This window comes from Puntigrus tetrazona, chromosome 1 (assembly GCF_018831695.1).
Source record: "Puntigrus tetrazona isolate hp1 chromosome 1, ASM1883169v1, whole genome shotgun sequence".
NCBI classification, from domain to species: domain Eukaryota; kingdom Metazoa; phylum Chordata; class Actinopteri; order Cypriniformes; family Cyprinidae; genus Puntigrus; species Puntigrus tetrazona.
This window is the reverse complement of record NC_056699.1, coordinates 28465271-28485721: the sequence shown is the minus strand read 5'-3', so window position 1 is coordinate 28485721 and position 20451 is coordinate 28465271. Positions and strand designations below refer to the sequence as shown.

General features: G+C 37.0%; 2 protein-coding genes and 3 pseudogenes across 3 annotated transcripts; 1 reads left to right on the top strand and 4 right to left on the bottom strand.

Moving 5' to 3' along the window:
• Positions 1–695: 695 nt before the first annotated feature.
• LOC122356291 lies at positions 696–6445 on the bottom strand (annotated as a pseudogene).
• A 2218-nt stretch (positions 6446–8663) lies between these two features.
• Positions 8664–9503, bottom strand: LOC122349461 (natural cytotoxicity triggering receptor 2-like). The gene is made up of 2 exons (XM_043245505.1): positions 9152–9503; positions 8664–8794 (listed from the first exon to the last, which is right to left on the bottom strand). Exons 1-2 carry the CDS (start codon positions 9501–9503, stop codon positions 8766–8768), a joined length of 381 nt encoding a protein of 126 aa, XP_043101440.1. The 3' UTR covers positions 8664–8765.
• A 34-nt stretch (positions 9504–9537) lies between these two features.
• LOC122323631 (polymeric immunoglobulin receptor-like) lies at positions 9538–12072 on the bottom strand. Of its 2 annotated transcripts, XR_006247050.1 has the most exons (6): positions 11602–12072; positions 11206–11509; positions 10710–11058; positions 10300–10604; positions 9916–10209; positions 9538–9828 (listed from the first exon to the last, which is right to left on the bottom strand). XR_006247050.1 is itself a non-coding variant. In XM_043217657.1 (4 exons), the coding sequence occupies exons 2-4, from the start codon at positions 10436–10438 to the stop codon at positions 9704–9706; spliced, it is 558 nt and encodes a 185-aa protein (XP_043073592.1). In that variant the 5' UTR covers positions 10439–10604; positions 10710–11234; the 3' UTR covers positions 9538–9703. The 2 variants fall into 2 exon arrangements, 1 of the variants encoding a protein (XP_043073592.1); XM_043217657.1 differs by lacking the exon at positions 11602–12072 and having other exon boundaries at positions 10710–11234.
• Positions 12073–12621: 549 nt separating this feature from the next.
• On the top strand, positions 12622–13816 carry LOC122324677 (annotated as a pseudogene).
• A 1877-nt stretch (positions 13817–15693) lies between these two features.
• Positions 15694–17306, bottom strand: LOC122349451 (annotated as a pseudogene).
• Positions 17307–20451: the final 3145 nt, after the last annotated feature.

Below are 20451 nucleotides of genomic sequence, written 5' to 3'. Positions count from 1 at the left end.
ATACAACCTTATAATTCCAAGAATGAAATTACTTTTCATTATAAGACAGTTCTATCTGCATTTGACCTGTTCCAAAATCCCCATTTAAAAATTTGATAGGATTCTGATATTGTACTTAAAAATACATTTATGGTCTATGGTTCATGTAGGAAAGAGACTTGTTCCCCTTATCATTTTTGCTATATGGAATGCAAAACTTTGAAGCTCAATATTTGAAACCACTCAGAATTCAGATAGAACCTTACAATTCTAAGGCAATCATAGAGTAGCAAAAATATCATCACTCAGGATTCTCTACCAGAATCATAAAAGCATCTCTGGGGAATCGTAGTTTATAAATACAACTAGAAATGCCTTGCTCTTGATTCTTAAGCATATCTCTTAAAAAAGGGATTTAAAGACTCAAAAGAAACAAACACAACAAAGAGGGATACAGAACTACTCATTTCAAAATGCAACTGAAACTGTACAACTGTGTCAATGTTTTCTTCCGTGTTTAACTTTTCTGTTTGGAAGATAAATCAGCCTTTAAATCAAATTTTTAAATGACTTACAAGGTATATGACTCCCAGGTTCGAACCAGTACCAACAAAAGGTGGCAAAAATAAAAATTCATTTTGATTTATTCTGGACTTTCTGAGACAGATCAAATTATTCATGGAGTCAGCTCTTTGATTTGGAAACAACATTTTAATCATTTTTTCTTTTTTGTGTGGAAGCACCTCACAGCATACACGCAGACCCTCACAGTTCCATGATGTTACCCTGGTGGGTTATTGCTGCTCTTGTCCATGCTAATCTGTCCAGAACAGAACCGCCAGTTTAAACTGTATTCTGCCAATCATTATAAATCATTGATAGACTGTTGTTGATTCTGCAATTTGAGATTGTTGTTCAGATATCAATAATTATTTGTGTTTTTATGTAAGCTTACATTTGCGAGATGGAAGTTTTAAAATGAGTCTCTGTTGTTTGTCTTATTTAGAGACACTAAGGAATCAGGATACACTGTAAACCCAGCGTAGAGGGGTTGAGTGAATGTGGTGTTGAATGTGTGTAAGTGTGTGTGTGTGTGTGTGTCAGAGACGCTGTAGAAGGACAGAGAGCCGGCCGACACGTCCAGATACACTCCTAGTTTATTAGAGGAGGGTGAAGAAGGAATGTTAGTGTCCTTGTCATTGTTCCAAAAAGTGTACAGCTTATCACAAAAGAAAAGACTCCAGGACTTGTCATTGCGTCCAAACCGACAGTCACTCCCTTCTTTTCTTTTGATTTCCTGGTATGTTACTGCAATATGACCTGAGCCTTTACATTTAACCTCCCAGTAACAGCGTCCAGTCAGACTCTCTCGACACAAAACCTGCTCAAAGAACTCAAACCTGTCTGGATGGTCAGGATACGACTGATGATCTTTTACAGACGTTATTTCTTTGTTGTCTTTAGACAGAATGAGTTGAGTGTGTGCTGTGTTTGGATTCAGTGTGAGATCACAGGCATCTGAACACAAAGAAGACAGATCAGAATAACATTATTGAACTCAGTGTGTGTGGGTGTGCCAAAGTTGTATGTCTGAATGTGGGATGAGGTTCATTAGAATATAAATCACATCACCACCAGCAAATATGTGCTTGTCTGTGAGTGAGGGCTTACATTTTCTCCGTCCTGCTCTGACCCTTAAATGTCCCCCATATTCCATACTGAAAAGAGGCAAACACACATATATAAATAACACTAACAAACAATGTTCAATAGAATTAACTATGAAATTAAACATTTTTACTATTTTGTACAAAAGACAATGAGACAATTGAATAATGAGCTAGATTACTGTACCATTTAAAGTTGTCAAGTGTGGTTAATATTATTTAGAATACTCTTACTGAAACATACTTCAGTTTATCCAGTGAGTAGTTTGGATCCTCCAGTTTGTGTTTGAGCAGCTGCACTCTGAATCTCCTGGGTGATTGTAGCTCAGATCCAGCTCTCTCAGGTGTGAGGGGTTTGAACTCAGAGCTGAAGACAAATAACCACAGCCTTCCTCTGTCACCATACAGCCTGACAACCTAAAGATGGATTTAAAATACACTCACACACACATAAGCAGAACATATACAGACACACCTTAAATTTATGACTAGATACTCTACATCATCCCTTGTTCTTAATACCTCAATATCTCCAGCTGACAGTTTGGACTCTTCAGTCCATCAGAGAGCAGCTTCACTCCTGAATCCTGCAGGTCATTGTTACTCAGATCCAGCTCCTCAGGACACAGTTAGAGGATTGTAGAATTGATGACACAGTTTCACAATCCTGATCACTGAGATTACAGCCAGCAAGACTGAAAAGAGTAAAACATATAAGAATAAAATCATTATATTTTTACAATAATATTAGTATTAGTATTAATAATTAATAATATGAGCTTCACTCCATTCTGAAAGCAGACACAAAAAACTAATTCAGGAATTTTGATTAATACATAATTAAATACTCACAGAGCTTTTCTGCAGTTGATCACAGCTGGTATCAGTCTTCTTCTCCCCTCATCTGATGTGTTGTATTTAATTGGATCCAGCTCATCCAGTGGCTCCTCTGACATCTGAAGCATGTAGGAGATTGTTGAGCAGTGAGCAGGAGAAAGTTTCTTCTCTGAGTATTTGTCTGATTTCACAAACTCCTGAATCTCTCTGGACAGAGTCTGATCTTTCACTTCCAGCAGACAGTGAAAAGATTGATGGATCTTTCAGTGGAGAGGTCATGTCCATCTCTGATTTTCTCTTTAATGTACTGCGTGGTTCTCCTGATGCTCTCTGAGCTGTTCTCTGTGTGTGTCAGTAGATCCTGTAAGAGTCTCTGATTGGACTCCAGTGAGACACCAAGCAAGAACCGCAAGAGCAGATCCAGGTGACCATTCTCACTCTGAAGGGCTTCATCTACTGCAGTTTTGAGCAAATGTTGTACTAAAGCAAAATTCCTAAGTCCCTGCATAGTTACACTCACATGAAAGTAAAAAACATAGAATGCAGCGAGAAATTCCTGAACGCTCAGGTGAATGAAGCTGTAGACTTTCCTCTGATTAATTACAGACTCCTCCTTAAAGATCTCAGTGCAAATCCCAGAATAGACTGAGGCATCAGTGATATCTATGCCACTCTCAATCAGGTCTTCCTCATAGAACATCACATTACCCTTCATCAGTTGTTTGAAAGCCAGTTCAGAAAGTTTCACGATCACTTCTCGGTTGGACTGCAAGAGTTTCTCTGGATCTCTTTCTTCATACTTTTGGTTCCTCATTTTGATCTGAATCAGCAGGAAGTGGATGTACATTTCAGTTAGAGTTTGAGGATTTCTACATTCAGATCTTCTTCCAGGAGCTTCTGAAGCACAGTGGCAGAGATCCAGCAGAAGACGGGGATGTAGCACATGATGTGGAGGCTTCTTGCTGCTTTGATGTGTGAGATGATTCTGCTGGCTTGACGTTGGTCACTGATCCTCTTCCTGAAATACTCCTCCTTCTGAGGCTCGTTGAATCCCTGAATTTCAGTCAGACGGTCGATGTATTTGGAGGGGATCTGACTGGCTGCTGCTGGTCTGGAGGTGATCCAGATCAGAGCAGAAGAACACAGCTCTCCTTTCATGAGGTTTAACATCAACACACTCACTGATGAAGTCTCAGTCACATCACAAACTTTCTGATCACCTGAAAACATCAGTGGGATTCTACTTTCATCCAGACCATCAAAAACGAACACAACTTTGCATAGATCATACACCTTTGGTTCCAGATCGTGAAGTCCAGGTTGAAAGTCCAGCAGAAGCCTGTGAAGACTGTACTGGTGATCTCTGATCAAGTTCAGCTCTCGAAATGGAAGCACAAACATAAAATCTACATCCTGATTGGCTTTTCCCTCAGCCCAGTCCAGAATGAACTTCTGCACAGATACGGTTTTTCCTATTCCAGCGATGCCTTTAGTAAGAACAGTCTTGATCTGGTCTTTCTCCTCAAATCCTGGTTCAGGTAAAGCTTTAAAGATGTCATTGCAGTAGATTGTAGTGTCTTGTGAGTGTTTTGTTCTGGATGTTTTCTCTGTGTGTAAAACCTCATGTTCTTCATTCACACCTTCACTGTTTCCCTCTGTAATGCAGAGTTGTGTGTAAACATTGTTCAGAAGCGTTTCATTCTCTTGTACTTTGGTTCCTTCAAATAATCTCTCATACATTTTTTTCATGTGGATTTTGTGCTGGTCTTTGCACGCTGATGGTTTCCAGTCTGTAGTATATGTGTATGCAGGATTGATTCACTTCTTTCCTCTCTGATATGAGTCTGATCATGGTATGTAGAGGATGGCAAATATCTGATTGGCTCATATATTTCCTTTCTATTCACAAGCAAAAAGAAAAAGTAACAAAAAAAACAATGACAGTGATAACAATACCCATTACAATCAGACACAAGAAAAATATCAGTTTCCACATTTGATTTTAAAGAATATGCAAGAGTAATTGTATATTTAATGTAACTTCATTGAGTTTCGATAATCCCGATTATTATGAGATACTATAGTGTGATGAACCTCGGTCTTCTCTGGTTCCTATTGGTCAGAGTGTAGCATTTCCTGATGGATCTTCCCCATGTTAACTGTTAAACTGTAATTTTTTATTCGCCCATAAGCTTTTTACGAAAGGATAACATTTTTATTTTAGCGTGGAGTAACCCTTTAAGATTAGAGTATATGAGTTTTTGTTTAATGAGACTTGTTTAATGACAATAGTTTTTATATTTTTCACTCTATAACATTTGTTTTTCCTAAGTAGTAACACTTTTATAAATACATATTTATACATCATCTGATCTCCATTGATCTGTGGTTCGTTAAGACAATATTTGATTTGTCCAAATGGATTTCTTGGCAATGTATATCACTAACTAAAAATTAAGTTTGGTGGAAATTTACAGAGTTTCTTCATGGAACACAATCTGTTCTTAATATCCAGAGGATTTTTGGCATAAAGAAAAAGTATGATTGATTTTATATAGTTTTGTTAAGGTTATATTTATTTCTTTGTTTTCTTCATCATCTCTAGATGGATGATTATTATCATTATTCACTGTTGTTGCGTTAGTTTAATTAAATAAACCAATTTGCATTGATTGTTTTTTTTTTGTTGTTGTTTGTTTGCTTGATCCTGTTTTATGACTTTAAATTAGTGGCTCTTAAAAGGGTGAATTTGCAACGTTGTGTAATACTAACAGAAGGTCAGAGTTCACCGGTCCATCACTAAATTGAAATGGATGATCCATGGATCTGTTACTCTTCAGAGACACACAGCTGGGTTCTGGAGACTCCGATCTCTGTCTCCTGCTAAAACGTACAAAATGGCATTTTACCATCTTAACTAAACTCTGTATGCACCGTACAGTAGATATTAATTTACTCATTGTTGACACTGTACTTTACATTTTTTCTTGTGATAAAAGTGTGTGCATACAAAGCCAGTGTCTCACCTGGTGTCAGAGGTCATTGTATCACTCAATTTAAGGAGATGATTCATCAAAGGCCGATCACTCTTTAATGACGCACTGCTTGATTCAGGAGATGGAGAACTCATTTTAGAGGCAGTGCCCTCCATTTCTTTTTCCTAAAATAGAAGTTGTTGTACGCATTGAAGAATGCTGTAGTGTCTTTAAAATGCTTTAACACCAAAATAAACTCTCAAACTAAAAGACAGATATCCACTTACCTTCTTTAAAATATAAGTAAAAATACAGTTCAATGTCGTGTAGTTTCTCTGAGGACGTTTGACTTATATTCACACTTCTGTTCTATTTCTTGTTTTTGGTCTGGATAAACATATTTGTGTATTCACACAGAATTTTTATTCAGTTTTACATGATGTTTTCCAAACTATGCAAAAATTAACTGATATTGTTTTTGACAAATTAATGAATAATGCACATATAATGACAGACAGTGAAGAAATTGCAAAAGAAATTTACTTTACCATCCTTCACCTTGATTTTCTGATAAGTGCTTTAAATAACACTAATGTAAACTATAATGTGTTACATTATAACACCAGGTGAAGAGAAGGACAATGAAAACAACTTATCAAAACTATAAACTATTACAGTTCAGTAGCATAAAAATAAGTATTTTAGCAATTATCTTTGTGTAGGTCCATTTAGACAATCAGCTTATTTTCTCACATTTGTGCAAAACAATCAATAATTACTTATTTATTATGTTAAAATGATCACTGTACTTAAAGAAGTCCTGTAAATCTTTGCTATTCTGTACAGATCTAGCCGCACTTGTTAAACAATTAGATTTATAATAATGTTATAAAGCATGAAACAATCCTAGTTTGAAATGTCTTGAAGACCAATCCTAATTTTACATAATTGTGAAGAAGACTACTTACCATGAAATATGGATCTGTTTAAATGTAGTTTCAAAGGTTTACAGCCCCAGAACAGTGCCTGTTTTTTTCTTCTCTTCTCCTTTTTGGGAAAATTCCCGTTGGTGATTTCTCACAAGACTTTTTAACCGCAATTTGCTGGTTATGCTAGCACATGTAGTATAAAGCTGACGCCAGAAAACACGTATAAGCAATTTTCCGTCATGTTCTTTATTTACTCTCTATGATGCACAGCTTCGTGTTTTCCCTCCGATAATCTCCCAAACTTGTTCTTCATGCTGGTTTTGTACTGGTCTACGACTCTCTGTTTCAGTTCTTTCCCGTCTGACAGGGGTCTGTGAGCGGGAAGCAGAGGACAGCACAGTGGTAATTCGGTAAGTAAATCATTAGCAACAGAGGGTCAGAGGTCACTGGTCTGAGTTCAGGGCGTCGGTTCATGGATCTGTTCCTCTTCTGAGACACACCACTGGTTCTGGAGACTCCGATCTCTGTTTTTTTCATAAAATAGCAGTGTGAACTTCATTTGAGAGACTTCATGATGTTAAGTTGAAGCTGTAGTGTTGTTCAGTGAGTATCCTTGTGATCAGCTGAGTGGATAGCTCATTTAGTGTCATCAGAATAATGTACTTTGAGTGTTTTATTTCTTACTAGTTTCAAAACTTCTCTCTTTGTGGGTGAAACAATGGGGTTGCATGGCAACAAAAAGCATGCATATCAAAATGATTATTGTCGTTTTGCAGTTGTTTTTGTTCAAAGCTGTTGAGAAAAACCAAACTTGTATTTCATTTTATTACCATATGGCTACATGAGGAAGAATACCGACTTGCCAATAAGCTGGCAGTCGCTTTAAAGCCCAGTGTAGAGTCTCGCCTCGAATAATGCACTTTATTTACTTCTTTCACTTTCGTTTTGAGCTCATGACAGACTCTCGCTCTCTCTCTGGTGGTGAAGAGCTGCAGCACACTCATCTAAGACTCAAATCAGATCTAACAATGACACAAACAGTGTCAGTAATCATTTTTATTGCTATTTTGACAGTTTTAATATTCATAATGCTCCAGAAAAACAATCAGATTTGCAACACAAGGTATTTAAAAATAATAAAATGTAATGCATATACATGCCCATACACATACATACACATGCTACACTTTGCCTGCACGTATACATACTCTACTTACGTACATATAAAAAAAAGTTGAAAACTGAAGAGTGAATGGCAAAATGTACGAAAACCTAATATACTCAAAAATAGAAAAAATTCAAACACGAGTACAAGAAAACGGTGTAAAAAGACAAACTAGGGGAACGGTGCTAAAAGAAGTGCTAAAAGAGCCAAACAAACAGGGTGTGTTTATTTGAGAGGCGGTGAATATCTTTCATTTAAGTTAATAAACCTTTAAGCTTCTGTTGGTGTCTTCTCTGGAGCCACGGATGTGAGCAGTGGACAGATACACCACATCTTTAAAGGTGCAATATTGCTTGTCAAGAGCGTGTGGAGGCAATTTCCTGCCTGCTGTCAAACCACCTGAAAAAGTGCTTTTGTTTTTCCAGTTGAAGATCATTTCAAGTAACGATAGAAGGGGACAAAGATATGGAGACATGTAATGTAGTGGACAGATTTTCTTTAACAACATTCCAGAAATTGAAGGTGAAGATGAAGATCGATTATATTAATATTATAATCATAAATGAGTTTCCCTGGAATAACCATATGATTTAGAACTAACGCTCTTGTTCCTTGGGTCTCATATTATTATCAGTAAAGGGTGTTCTTTGAGAAGAGCTGCTCAGAATCTCAGGAAATCTACAGCATTTTCCACATCGTCTCCGTCTGAAACTCATTTCAGGTCCTGGAGTCTCTAATAATCACTTTATATGCTTCATCTTATTTTGGGGAAATGTGTAACCAGAAGTGAGTAAAACGTAAAAACAAAGTGAGTTAAACCTTTATTTATTTATTATTTTTATGTTTAGTTTTTATTTGTTTGGTTGTAAAAATACAGAAATTGTTGAATTATGCTATTTATGTCAAAACTCCTTCAGCATGCTTTTTTTTCTCTGATAAAATGAATACAAATGACATGTATAACAACAAATTCATTTATTGAAAGAAATATTTTCTTTCGCACATTTTACAAACTAAAGAAAAACATTTAGTTTACAAACTAAAACACTTAAGCATTGTAGCTTGCTCACGTCTTTCAGCACAAAAAGCCAAGTTTTCTTTCTAGAAAGCTGTACGATCAAAGCTCACTTGCGTAAATATTTCAGCTTATTTTTTAAGATATCAGATATGTGTGGAAGATCAAAGTGAGACTGTGCCATCACTGAAAGACTCTTCATGCTTCTCGGGACAGACAGAAGAAACCTACAAACACACAGAACAACTGTCAGTAAGTATGTAATGTTCTCCCACCGTTGAGGACTGATGTGAAGCTGCAGACTTTACCACAGCGTTTTAAAGGGACAGTACACCAAAGAATACAACGCTGTCAACATTTGCTCAGCCTCATGATGTTATATGCATTGCAGCTGCATTGGTAAACATATTATTCTGATCCTAGTTGACTTTCAGAGCATGAAAAAAAAATCTCTAAATACTTTCTTTTGTGTTTAAGAAAGAAACAGTTGCGGTGTATAATCAGTGCATCTATTTTCATTTTATTTTATTTTACTTTGTTTATTGGCAAGTTATCAACTAATTAGGTTTAAAAAAACGTTTTACCTCTGGTCACATGTAGCTGAACTTCAGTGAATATGAAGGACCCAGAACTCTCTTCTCCACACCAGTATTTCCCAGAATCCTCTTCTCTCAGGTCTCTGATCTTCACAGTAAAGACTCCAGCAGAGGTTTCTTCAGTCAGAGAGAATCTGTGGTTTATCCTGTTACTGGATGAAACACGGAGTCCGTCTCTGATGCAGATATTGGGCTGATCTCCTCTACAGAAAAACCTCTGATCTTGATTCCTGATGTGTTTACAGCTGAAGTTCACTGATTCTCCAACAGACGCTTCCTGAGAGACCCTGAAGAACACAACATTAAATATGATGAGTGATAGTACAATAATCAGAAACATTGAGATTATTCCTAAATAAACCTCCTCACCGTCCTTCCTGATGATCATTAGCTCAACAGGAAGAAGAAACACGTCTTTCACTGAACACCAGTATTTCCCAGCATCCTCTGCTCTCAGCTCAGTCATGGTCACAGTGAAGAGCTCAGTGTCGTCCTTCACTGAAATATTTGGCTTTTTAACATGGGCTTCATCTGATCGAATTATATTTTGAGCATCTTTCTTGAAACATTTTCCTTTGGACAGATGCTTTGTTTTTTTGAATATTTTTTATCATAAGGACATTTGATGTCGACTGAATCTCCTTCTCGTCCAATCACTGGAGGAACTGATAGTCAAAGAGAAGAGAGACATTATTAACACACTGTAAAATACATGGATATATTATTGAAGTGTTTGTGGTTTCTGTACATACTGGATAAAGTCAGCTCATGTTTATTGGTGAGAGAAACAGAAGTCAGATGTTTGTTTCTGGTTTCTTCTCCACACCAGTAAACTCCAGCATCTCTCAGCCTCACATTACTGAAGATCGCTGTGAAAACTCCTGCTGTACTTTCAGAAAACTCTGATGAACTGATCTTCTCACAGATCTTCTCCTTGTTCTCTTTACAGATGTGTTTGAAGGTCTTGTTTTTCTCAGGAGAATTACAGGTGAGTTTCACACTTTCACCAAAAACAGCTGATGTGCTTGATGCAGGAAAATCATCAGCTATATATAAAAGAAATGCATAAATAATACTAATAAATCAGAAATGTCTTCATTTTAACTGCTAGAAAGTGTCCAAAACAAGCTCTTTACCTGTACTGATCTTCAGTTTGATCTCAGTGAACAGATGATCTTTATCAGTATTCACTCCACATCTGTACGTTCCTTCATCACCTTCAGTTAAATCACTGATAAAAACCTTCAGAAGTCCTTTATTATTATCATCATACATGTGCACTTTATTACGTTGGACCCATTGATTCTGATCTTCATCATGGATCTTCTGTGAGGATCTTTCTGCAAGAATTTCTTGTTTCTTTTTAAATTTTGTGGAAATGTACACGTGATGAAGACTGATTTACTGATGTAGGCCTCGACCTGGACAGAAGTTATCTGACCTGCAAGACAAGATTTAATTCTTCATTTATTACATTATGAACAGTCAGGAGAGAGCTGTTATGTATGTATTACTTTTATTTTAATTAAAATGAAGCTGAACTCACTAGAAACATTCAGCTCAATCTCTTTAATGAAGGTGATGTAAGTGATAGATGTTTCTGAAGGTTTATCTGATCCGTCTCTCTCCACTCCACATAAATAAACTCCTCTATCCTCTGCAGAAACGTTTCTGATGGTTACACTAAAGTGATCTTTCTGAGAGTCAGTCAGGATGAACTTCTCCTTAGATGAGGATGATGATGATGAAGAGTTCAGGACAAGCTCAGGATCTCCGTTCACTCTGTAGAAGACTTTTGGTGTGTTTTTTAAACTCTTGATCATATTCACAGCGGATAGTGATTGTTTGACTAATATATGCAGATCCGATAACAGACGTCCCACAAGAAGAAGAGTCTGAAAAATAAGTTCAACAAATCATTGCGTGTGTACACTAAAAACATGTTTTGTAGAGTTATTAAATGCTGACATCTCTTTTTGGCACATGACATGTCATATATAATAATTATTGTAAATATAATAATCGTGAAGTATCATACACACTTTTGTTAACCTTTAACTCAACATCATGACTCCATTTCTGATTGTTTCCATGTGTGTTTTCCATCATCCTCTCTGCTGAGCTTCCTGATAAACACTGTGAAGAATCTGTTGTTTTTATCGTCATACAGAGAGATTCTCTCATTATTAACCCAGCGCCGCTGAAGATCAGAACTGATTTCTTTACAGTCTTTATCTCTGCAGAAATACTTTACTTCATGTTGACCGTCATGTTCTTTTGGATACATGCACTTGAACATCACACTCCCTCCAGAGCAGCCAATCACATTGAAACAAAGTCCCTGACCTGACAAACACAAGATCATATGATCTATTAACATAATAAATATTATCATGCTATTTTAATAATCAGCATGGGTTGACTAGTAAAGAACTGACCTGACATCAGCCAGAGAGTGATGAAGATGATGATGGCCCTCATTGGTGATTAACTTCAGTGTCAGAGATGAGAAAATGGTCGTATCGGATGGCAGTCGATACAAATGGACGCACATTTCTGCTTCCTCGTTCTCTGAACACTTCTACCCATGAACAGGATATCACGTGTGATGATATATGTGAAGGACTGCAAACACACACACAGAGACATATCACATCTGAATATAACACACAAGAGATGTGAGAGCGTTTGAACACTTAGTCGGCATCTAGAGCTCGAAAACAGACCACAGAGATCAACTTAGCAACTCTTATCATGCATCTTTATTGTAAAGCCACTTTTACATTCAACAGGCCAGACCCAGCTAAACATAACACGTGACTGTTCTGTTACCGAAACCGAGTCTGTTTCTAATATTACTTTGTGACATTGTGAGTGATGTTGTGACAACATGGAGGATCAATAGCTGTGTATTGATAATCAGTTGGCTATTTCTTTATACTTCATCTCCTCTCTGTGAACACCAGGTGGCAAGAGTTGTTTGAGTTTAGAAATAGAATTGCCGTAAGGAGGCCATGTATTAGCAACCACAAATTTATGACTTCATTCCTCTAAAAATGTCACAAACACACACTGAAACCAAAGTGAGCAAAGTTACTAATAATTATAGACGTGGAAAAAATGACGAACATAATGTGGTTTAGAAACTTTCCATGCTGCAGTAGTTGGTTTGTTAAAAAAGAGTTATGTAATAAATACTGTTTAAATGTTCTGAATGTCTTAAACGAGTCAGAATTAGCTTTTTTTATTTTGGAACAAAATGTTAATTAATGAAAATATCTGGGAAATGTTTCATTTGCAGTCATGTGATCACGTTTAACGACGTAAGGGGAGTTAACCGAGCACTTGACCTGAATCTCTCCTTTCCATTCATTCGTCTTTCATCCAAAAAGAAAGAGAAGCACTGCGGATAAACTGATCTGAGCGCTTGAAAGAGAAAAAGACTTTCTGGAGAAATGGCACCAACGATTACAGGTCAGTAAAGTTTGCGTATAGAATTTAATTGAACTTATAAGAACATTTTGGTGAAAAGGAAGTTATCATTAATGTTTTACAGAAAAAAACATATATATGTGTATATATATATATATATATATATATATATATATATAATTATAATTTTTTTCCTTGTTTCAATTACAATATTGTACTTTAATTTGATGTTTTTGTTTCGTCTTTCATAAATCTGGAATAACATTCATTTTTGTCGTGGTGTCAATTATGCCATTATATTAAATTCAGTTTTACTATCTAAATTTGAAACCTAAATGCAACATGTGACAAAGACAAATGTTTGTATTATCGTTGTTGGGAAAACAATGCATCTCTCTCTCTCTTCTTCAGGGGATCTGAGGATTGTGATGTTGGGAATGACCGGAGCTGGAAAGAAGCGCGACAGGAAACACCATCCTGGGAAGAGACGAGTTTGAGGTGGATTTTAGTCCAGAGTCAGTTACTCAACAATCAGAGAAAAAAAGGATAAGAAAAGGTAACAGGTTTATCACGATAATCGACACACCAGGTCTGCAGGATACATCAGCACAAGAAAACGAAGTGAAGGCAGAAATAGAGAAGTGCATGGACATCTCTGCTCCTGGTCCTCACGTGTTTCTTCTGGTCATCAGACTGGATGTGAGACTGACAGAAGAAGTGATGAACACCGTCAAGTGGATTCAGGAGAACTTCGGAGAAGAAGCAGCTCGTCACACAATCATCGTGTTCACTCACGCTGATTTTCTGAAGGGTAAACCACTGAAGGATCGTATAGAAGAGAGCTCCGACTCACGCCAGTTTGTTATGACCATGGCGGCAGATATCATGCATTCAACAACAAAGACAGGAGCAATCAAAACCAAGTCGGTGAGCTGCTGGATAAGATGGACGAGTTAGTGCTTAAAAATGCAGGAAGTATTACAGTATCAAGATGTATAAAGCGGCACAGAGAAGGCTTAACTTGTGGAAGCCTGCGGTTACTGTAGGAGTAGTTTGTGGGTTAGGAGTCGTAGCAGTAGCTGCATGGAAGAAATCTGAAAAGTACAATAAAAATCAAACATATTAGTGGTTCGAATCGTTTTCATTTCGGGACTTTGGTTAAACGTTTTGGAACACCACAGCATTTTTTTTATCTCAAATTGTAAAAACATGTTCTGCAAAGGAAACATACATCTTGCAGACTTGTGATTTTTGAAACATGGTTTGGTTTAAATCATGAAAAATTCTCTTTGTGGGATGAAATTGTTATAACTCATGATTATTATTCTCTGAATAATAACCGTGCTACATTTATGTACTGACTTTTCAACATGACTGTAAAACTAAACCTGTGGAGCCAAAACCCCACAAAAACCTAAAGGTAATATTTGTCAATTAATAAACACATGCATGCAATGACTGTTGTTCTTCTTCTTCCGCCTACGCAATGAGGCTCTATATAAATGCTTCAATCATTCATTTGTTCAACATTGTTTTGTGTATTTGGTGTTGGAAAGTAGTTTCACAACAAGCACTGCGTCTCCAGAACATGGCGCCATGCAGCAACGCTACAGACAGAATAATGTGAGAATAATGAAAGTTATTCGAATATGAAAATAAACCCACTTTGTGATAAAGAAAAGTGTGGCCAAGTCATAACTTTGGTTTTGAGACTTTAATCTTTGCAACTTTAAAGATCTATCTCCAAAGAATGTTAACACTATTAAATACATTTTAAATAAGTTTTCCTTTATATATTTTTTACAAAGAGAAAGCACCTGCAATGGTCATTTGAGAAATTCAAACCAGCATATGAATCAAACACAGTTTACGAATTTACATTTTAACTTTGTTTTGGATTTATTGAAGAAGTCATCCACCAACTCAAAAACTAAATGAAATTTAATATGACAAGTAATCAATCAATCAATCAATCATTTTTATTTATATAGCGCTTTTAACAACACAGGTTGCATCAAAGCACTGTACAGTATAATGACAGGGATATATAGTGACGAAAGTGACCAATTTCTTATTAAATGCAGAGACGGTCTCTGTAGTCAATTCAACGATAGTCACTAGAAGTTAAGTGTCCCCAACCAAGCAAGCCAGAGGCGACAGCGGCAAGGAAACAAAACCCCATGCATATAGAATGGAGAAAAAAAAACCTTGGGAGAAACCAGACTCAGTTGGGGTCAGTTCTCTCTGACCGGACGCCCAGCACTTAACCTCCAGTTCAATTTTAAACACAGCTGTGTCAGATAGTGTAAACACAAGTAAAGGAAACAATGTGCTGCTCTTGCTTATAACTTATGAAAAGTCAAGGTGAGTTTATTCATAGACTGTTTCGCATTGGTAATTAAAGGTATTTTATATAATTACTCATCTTCAAACAAACACAATAAAAAGTAAACAATATAAACCGAAGGAAATCTACAATAAAATAAATGTAGGGTGCAAATTACATGCAAAATAAATATCTGAAGTTAATCAGCATAATTATAGGATAATTTTTGGGTTTGCAAGATTTTTAAAGTCTTTTCTGCTCAGGAAGACTGCATTTGTTTGATCAAATACAGTATACAGAGTAATTATATTAGTAGACTTTATTTTGATGAGTGCACAACATACAATAAATCCTATCCTAACAGTCTACCCTGAGAGTTAGTAGACATGGAGTTGCAATTAAATGAGAAGTTCACATGTAAAGCCAAGAATTTATTCATATTGTGTTTTTCTTTACAATGCAAATAGTTAAAAAGAGTGTGTCTTCTCCTCTGGCCAGACAAACCCAGTTTAAATCTAGAGGACTTGTTCAAGAAGTTGCAAAGTTACTTTTGGTTAGCAGACTGTCTGAAGTGGAAATAAAGTGTAACCCAGTAAGTACGAGATCTTGTAAAGTTTCTACTCGTTGAAATGAGTTGCCACCACCGCCGCCGCCGCCGCCACACGCGCGCTCCGATCCCGCCATCGCAGCCGCTGCGCTTCCTCTGCCGCCCAGCGCTATAACTCCCGCCGCTCCGATCACACGCTGCTGCGGCGCGCCACCAGCCCTCTCTTCACAGCATCTCGCAGCTTCGCTCACGCTTGATCTTCTCTTGAGCTGCTTCATACATGGCGTTAGTGTAGTGCTTCCTTCCGTTGAAATGGACCATATTTTTCGGCCTTTTTCAGCAGCTCTGTGGCCTGATCTCGATTATTCCTGTTCTCGTTGTCGGAAGGAGTGATATCTGCCGCAGCATGACTGGATTAGCTGCTTCAGCTCATTGCTTTTGCTGATGTATTCTTCTAGAGGTACGCCTTTCAGTGCATCAGCATGAGTGAATAAAATGATGGTGTGCTTCACAGCATCTTCTCCAAGTTCTTTCGAATCCAGTTCACGGCGTTTTCTCCTCTTCCGTGAATTTCACACCCAACGTCAAAACCAGCAGGAAGACGTGAGGACCGGGAGCAGACAGGAACAGACACTCCTCTAAGTAAATCTGTATTATTTTATTACTGACCATAGTATCAAACAGACCAGGGCAGTCAGTAACGGATATGGTTTTTCCACTCACAACTGCTTCTTGTTTCTCACATCTTGTTGTAACTGACTCTAGAGAGCTCCTCACTTTAAATTCATCTCTGTTCAGGATGGTGTTTCCTGAAGCGCTCTTTCCTGATCCAGATTTACCCAGCAACACAAGCCTCAGGTCAGCTACAACGTAAAAGACATTTGGTTGGAATAAATCATATTGCATGTTTTAAAACTCCATTCTGTTTAGCTTTTCTTCGCTCTGATTCATATAAAATTGAGTATGGACCATCTTCACACTAAAGAGTGTTAAAGTTAATGAGATAATAAAGAGATTATGGTGATCGCGATCAGTGTTTACTTTAATTGGGCTCTTGACCCTTGACTTATTAATATTATGTAGTGAACTATAGTAAGCCGACAAACAAAGAGCAAACATCATCAAGTAGAGATGATTGGATTTGATAAAAACATAAAAAGTGACATTGATTTGGAATCAGCGTGAAAATCATAACCAATGGTGAACATCAAAAGCATGTTGCAGCCAATCAAAACTCATCCATGGCTCCCATCATGCATTGCTGAATCAATCAAAAGATAAATCTGTTTATCTGAATATGCTGTTGGTCACATTTGTTGCATCTTCACATTAATAGACAGATAAATATCTGTGTCAATACACAGTTAATAACAATCTTATCAGGGTTTTAGCACACACTATCCATATCGGCGTACATTCTTTAAAATTTGACACATTTTGATCATTTTCTTAAGTTGATATGTTTGCTGACAGCAGCAGTACTTTATATCATGCAAAAGCTGAGTTTCTTCAAATTTGGTTGAATTGGTTTTCACTTATACTGTATTTCAGAGTTTCAATAAGTCAATCAAAAGCTTTAAAAATATTAAAAAGCATACATGTTATGGTTTTAGCTCGTCTATATGTTTACCTGGCATTTCTCGATCAGTTCGCTGTATCAGTCTCTACCTGCAAAAGACTGAAATGGACTGAGAAGAACTATTACTGATCACAGCACCGGCTTGGCAGACATTTACACAGCGATATTAATGTTTTTTGTACCTGCTTTACTCCTCCAATGTTGGTTCTGTGCACAAAGCAAATTAATTGTCGTTGTCCAAACTAAAGTCACACAGCGGTACAGTCCGTGCTAATGATGCAAAGTGAAAGCATATTCATATTTTGGGAAGCCTGACTCTGACTGTTCAGGCAAACAAGGTTGGTGATTGGGCAAGTTAACGTGTTGCGGCAGGAGCGTACCATGTACTGTGAAAAGTCATTAAACAAAAACTGTCAGCTCAAACTTTAAAACACTAACACTGCTTTAAAACATACATGGCAAGGTGCGCTAGACACTAAACAAGAAGAGAAACATAACCAAATAAAAACAGACAGGAAACATGGTGAAAACACAAGTATGGAACAATAGGTCAGATTTTTATAAACAGTTTTAGTAAAGAAAAACAGACAAATGATAGAAATGAAGTCAAAGTGGTTAGTGATTAGAGAAGCTGCTGAGATTTCTCCTTCTAATCAATTTTGACAATAATCACTAGAAGTTAAGTGTCCCCAACAAAGCAAGCCAGAGGAACCACACCCCCATCCATACAGAATGGAGGAAAAAACCTTGGGAGAAACCAGACTCAGTTGGGACCAGTTCTCCTCTGTAATTGTTACAAAATTAACAGTAAAAACAGACCGTTTTTACAGTTTTACTGTTGTTTTTGTAACATCTGTGTTTTACAAACTTGCGTGTTAATGAGAACTTACATGCTGTGACAGCTGCTTTCTGTCAATGTGCTTTGGATGTATCCAGTCAGAAAAACATATATCAGAAGTTTAAACTAATATTATTTAAAACGCATGATTTCAGCATGATAAACATGATAGTCAGAACTAAAACAATATGAAAAAATCAAACCACTTTGAATTATTGAAAGGGTCAAGAGGCCAACTAAAGCAAACACTGATCTCCATGATGGTGTCATCATTTTAACCAATAAAACATTACCATCTGATCCTCTGATCCTGAACTCTCAATAACAGCAGGTGTTCATCAATAATGCTCAATCATTATTTAATTAGTCACTTAATTATCTCATTACCTTTAACTCTATGAGGACTTGAGATTTGACTCAAGATTGCGCCCAAGCTCCATTACTTTAGGATTAAGTTAAAAAGTATGAAAGTTAAAGATCAGCTTCATGGTACCAACAAACCCAGATTGGACTGGTTTGGTTTTGTCAACTCAAAACTAGTCGTGTGACCCTGAGTCTGTTCAGCCATCATCATGGTACAGGCGCCTGTTTTCTGGTTAGTTAAAGTAACTTAAAATAAAAACATTAAGCGTACTATAAGACATAAAGCAGATCAATGCCCTGTCAGATCAACACGCAGCTGAACAGGTTCAAACTGTAAGGTGTGGAAAGTGTGTTAAAGCTCACATAAAAGAAGACATTCTGTGGTTTGCAAGAATCATAGGTTGGTAGTGGAACAGGTTGTGTTACATGTGAAGAAACACATAGTGCTCTTCTGTGTGTCCTCACAACTATATTCATTTTTAGAGAAAAAGGGTATCTGTGAGGATCTCCAATCAGGTTTTAGACCGTACCATAGTACTGAGACTGCTCTCATTAGAGCTACTAATGACCTGCTTCTATCACCTGATTCTCGCTTGCATCTAGTTATCAATACTATAAGACCTTAGCACAGCGTTCGACATGATCAATCACAACATTCACTTGAATAGAAAAGAAAACTATGTTGGAAACTGGAAGCTATCTGGTCGCTATCAGTTTGTAGCACTAAATGAGGAAGTATCATATCAATCACAAGTGAAATATGGAGTTCCTCAAGGCTCAGTGCTAGGACCGTTACTTTTCACACTTTACATGTTACCTCTGGGAGATATTATCAGGAGTCATGGTGTTAGCTTTCACTGCTATGCTGATGATACTCAGCTCTATATATGGAATCGGTGACACATGCCAGATTTAGAAACTAACCGAATGCATAGTCGATATCAAATATTGGATGAGTTACTTCTTATGCTAAATTCTGAAAAAAAAATGGACGTGCTAATTATTGGACCTAAAACCTCCACATTTATTAATCTAGAACACAGTCTAACACTTGATGGCTGCTCTGTTAATTCTTCATCATCATCATCAACCTAGGTGTGCTGTTTGACCGCAATCTTTCCTTTAAAACCATGTTAAACTGTGTTTTTCCATCTCAAAAATGTATCCAAATTAAGACCTAAGCTCTCAAAGTCAAATGTTATTTGTAATGCTTTACTGGGTGGTTGTTCTGCGCTTGATAAACAAACTTCAGCTAGTCCAAAACGCAGCAGCCAGAGTCCTTACTAGAACTAGGAAGTATGATCACATTAGCCCGGTTCTGTCAACACTGCACTGGCTCCTATCAAACATCAGATAGATTTTAAAATCTTATTAATTACCTATAAAGCCCTGAATGGTTTAGCTCCTGAATACTTGAGCGAGCTCTTATCACATTATAGTCCTGCACGTCCGCTGCGTTCTCAAAACTCTGGCCATTTGATAATACCTAGAATATCAAAATCAACTGCGGGCGGCAGATCATTTTCCTATCTAGCACCTAAACTCTGGAACAATCTCCCTTACTCCTGACTTTTGCTCTTTGTTTGTCTGGATGTTATAATTTAATTATAACATCCCCAAACCACAAGCTATATAATGTTATAAAGTCAAGGTTCAAGAGCCCAACTAAATTAAACAGTGATCACTGTAAATGTAACTAAGAAAAAAAACTGTGATTTACAGTGAGTTATCATCAGCTGTCTTCAATAACAGACAATCATCACTCAGTGAATCTCTTAATTACCTCATTAACTTTAACACTGATTGAGTGTTACTTTTAATACACTGTAGTGTGGACACATAGTGTTTATTTAACATATAAGACTTGGTTGAAGGGTGACAGGGCTGCCGTACTGTATAACAGTAACATGTTGCTGCCAGTAAATTTCTGTTTTTCTGATTTAATGGAACCATAACACTTTTACAGCGATATAACAGCCAGAGTAAAGATCAATAACAGTAAAGATCAATAAAAAATGAAGCCAATTTAAGAAGAGCAAAACTAAAGAAACCATTGCGATAATGATGACTTCCACACTAAAGGTGAAGAAGGACTAGCTGGTTTTGGAGTTGTTTAATGAGTGATTAATTCTTTGCTGAGATCTTGAGAGATTTGTTTGCTTTTTTATTATTTGCAGTGCAAATGAATTTACATGGAAATGAA

What these genes read in the sequence shown, in the direction of transcription:
- LOC122323631 (XM_043217657.1), bottom strand. Translation starts at nt 10,438, where the DNA reads ATGTATGATGATAATAATAAAGGACTTCTGAAGGTTTTTATCAGTGAT. An exon ending in CAAACTGAAGATCAGTACAG is followed by an intron (nt 10,210 to 10,299) that starts GTAAAGAGCTTG and finishes TTTTATATATAG; the next exon opens with CTGATGATTTTCCTGCATCA. An exon ending in ACATGAGCTGACTTTATCCA is followed by an intron (nt 9,829 to 9,915) that starts GTATGTACAGAA and finishes TTTGACTATCAG; the next exon opens with TTCCTCCAGTGATTGGACGA.
- LOC122349461 (XM_043245505.1), bottom strand. Translation starts at nt 9,503, where the DNA reads ATGTTTCTGATTATTGTACTATCACTCATCATATTTAATGTTGTGTTC. An exon ending in TCAGCTACATGTGACCAGAG is followed by an intron (nt 8,795 to 9,151) that starts GTAAAACGTTTT and finishes GTGTGTTTGTAG; the next exon opens with GTTTCTTCTGTCTGTCCCGA.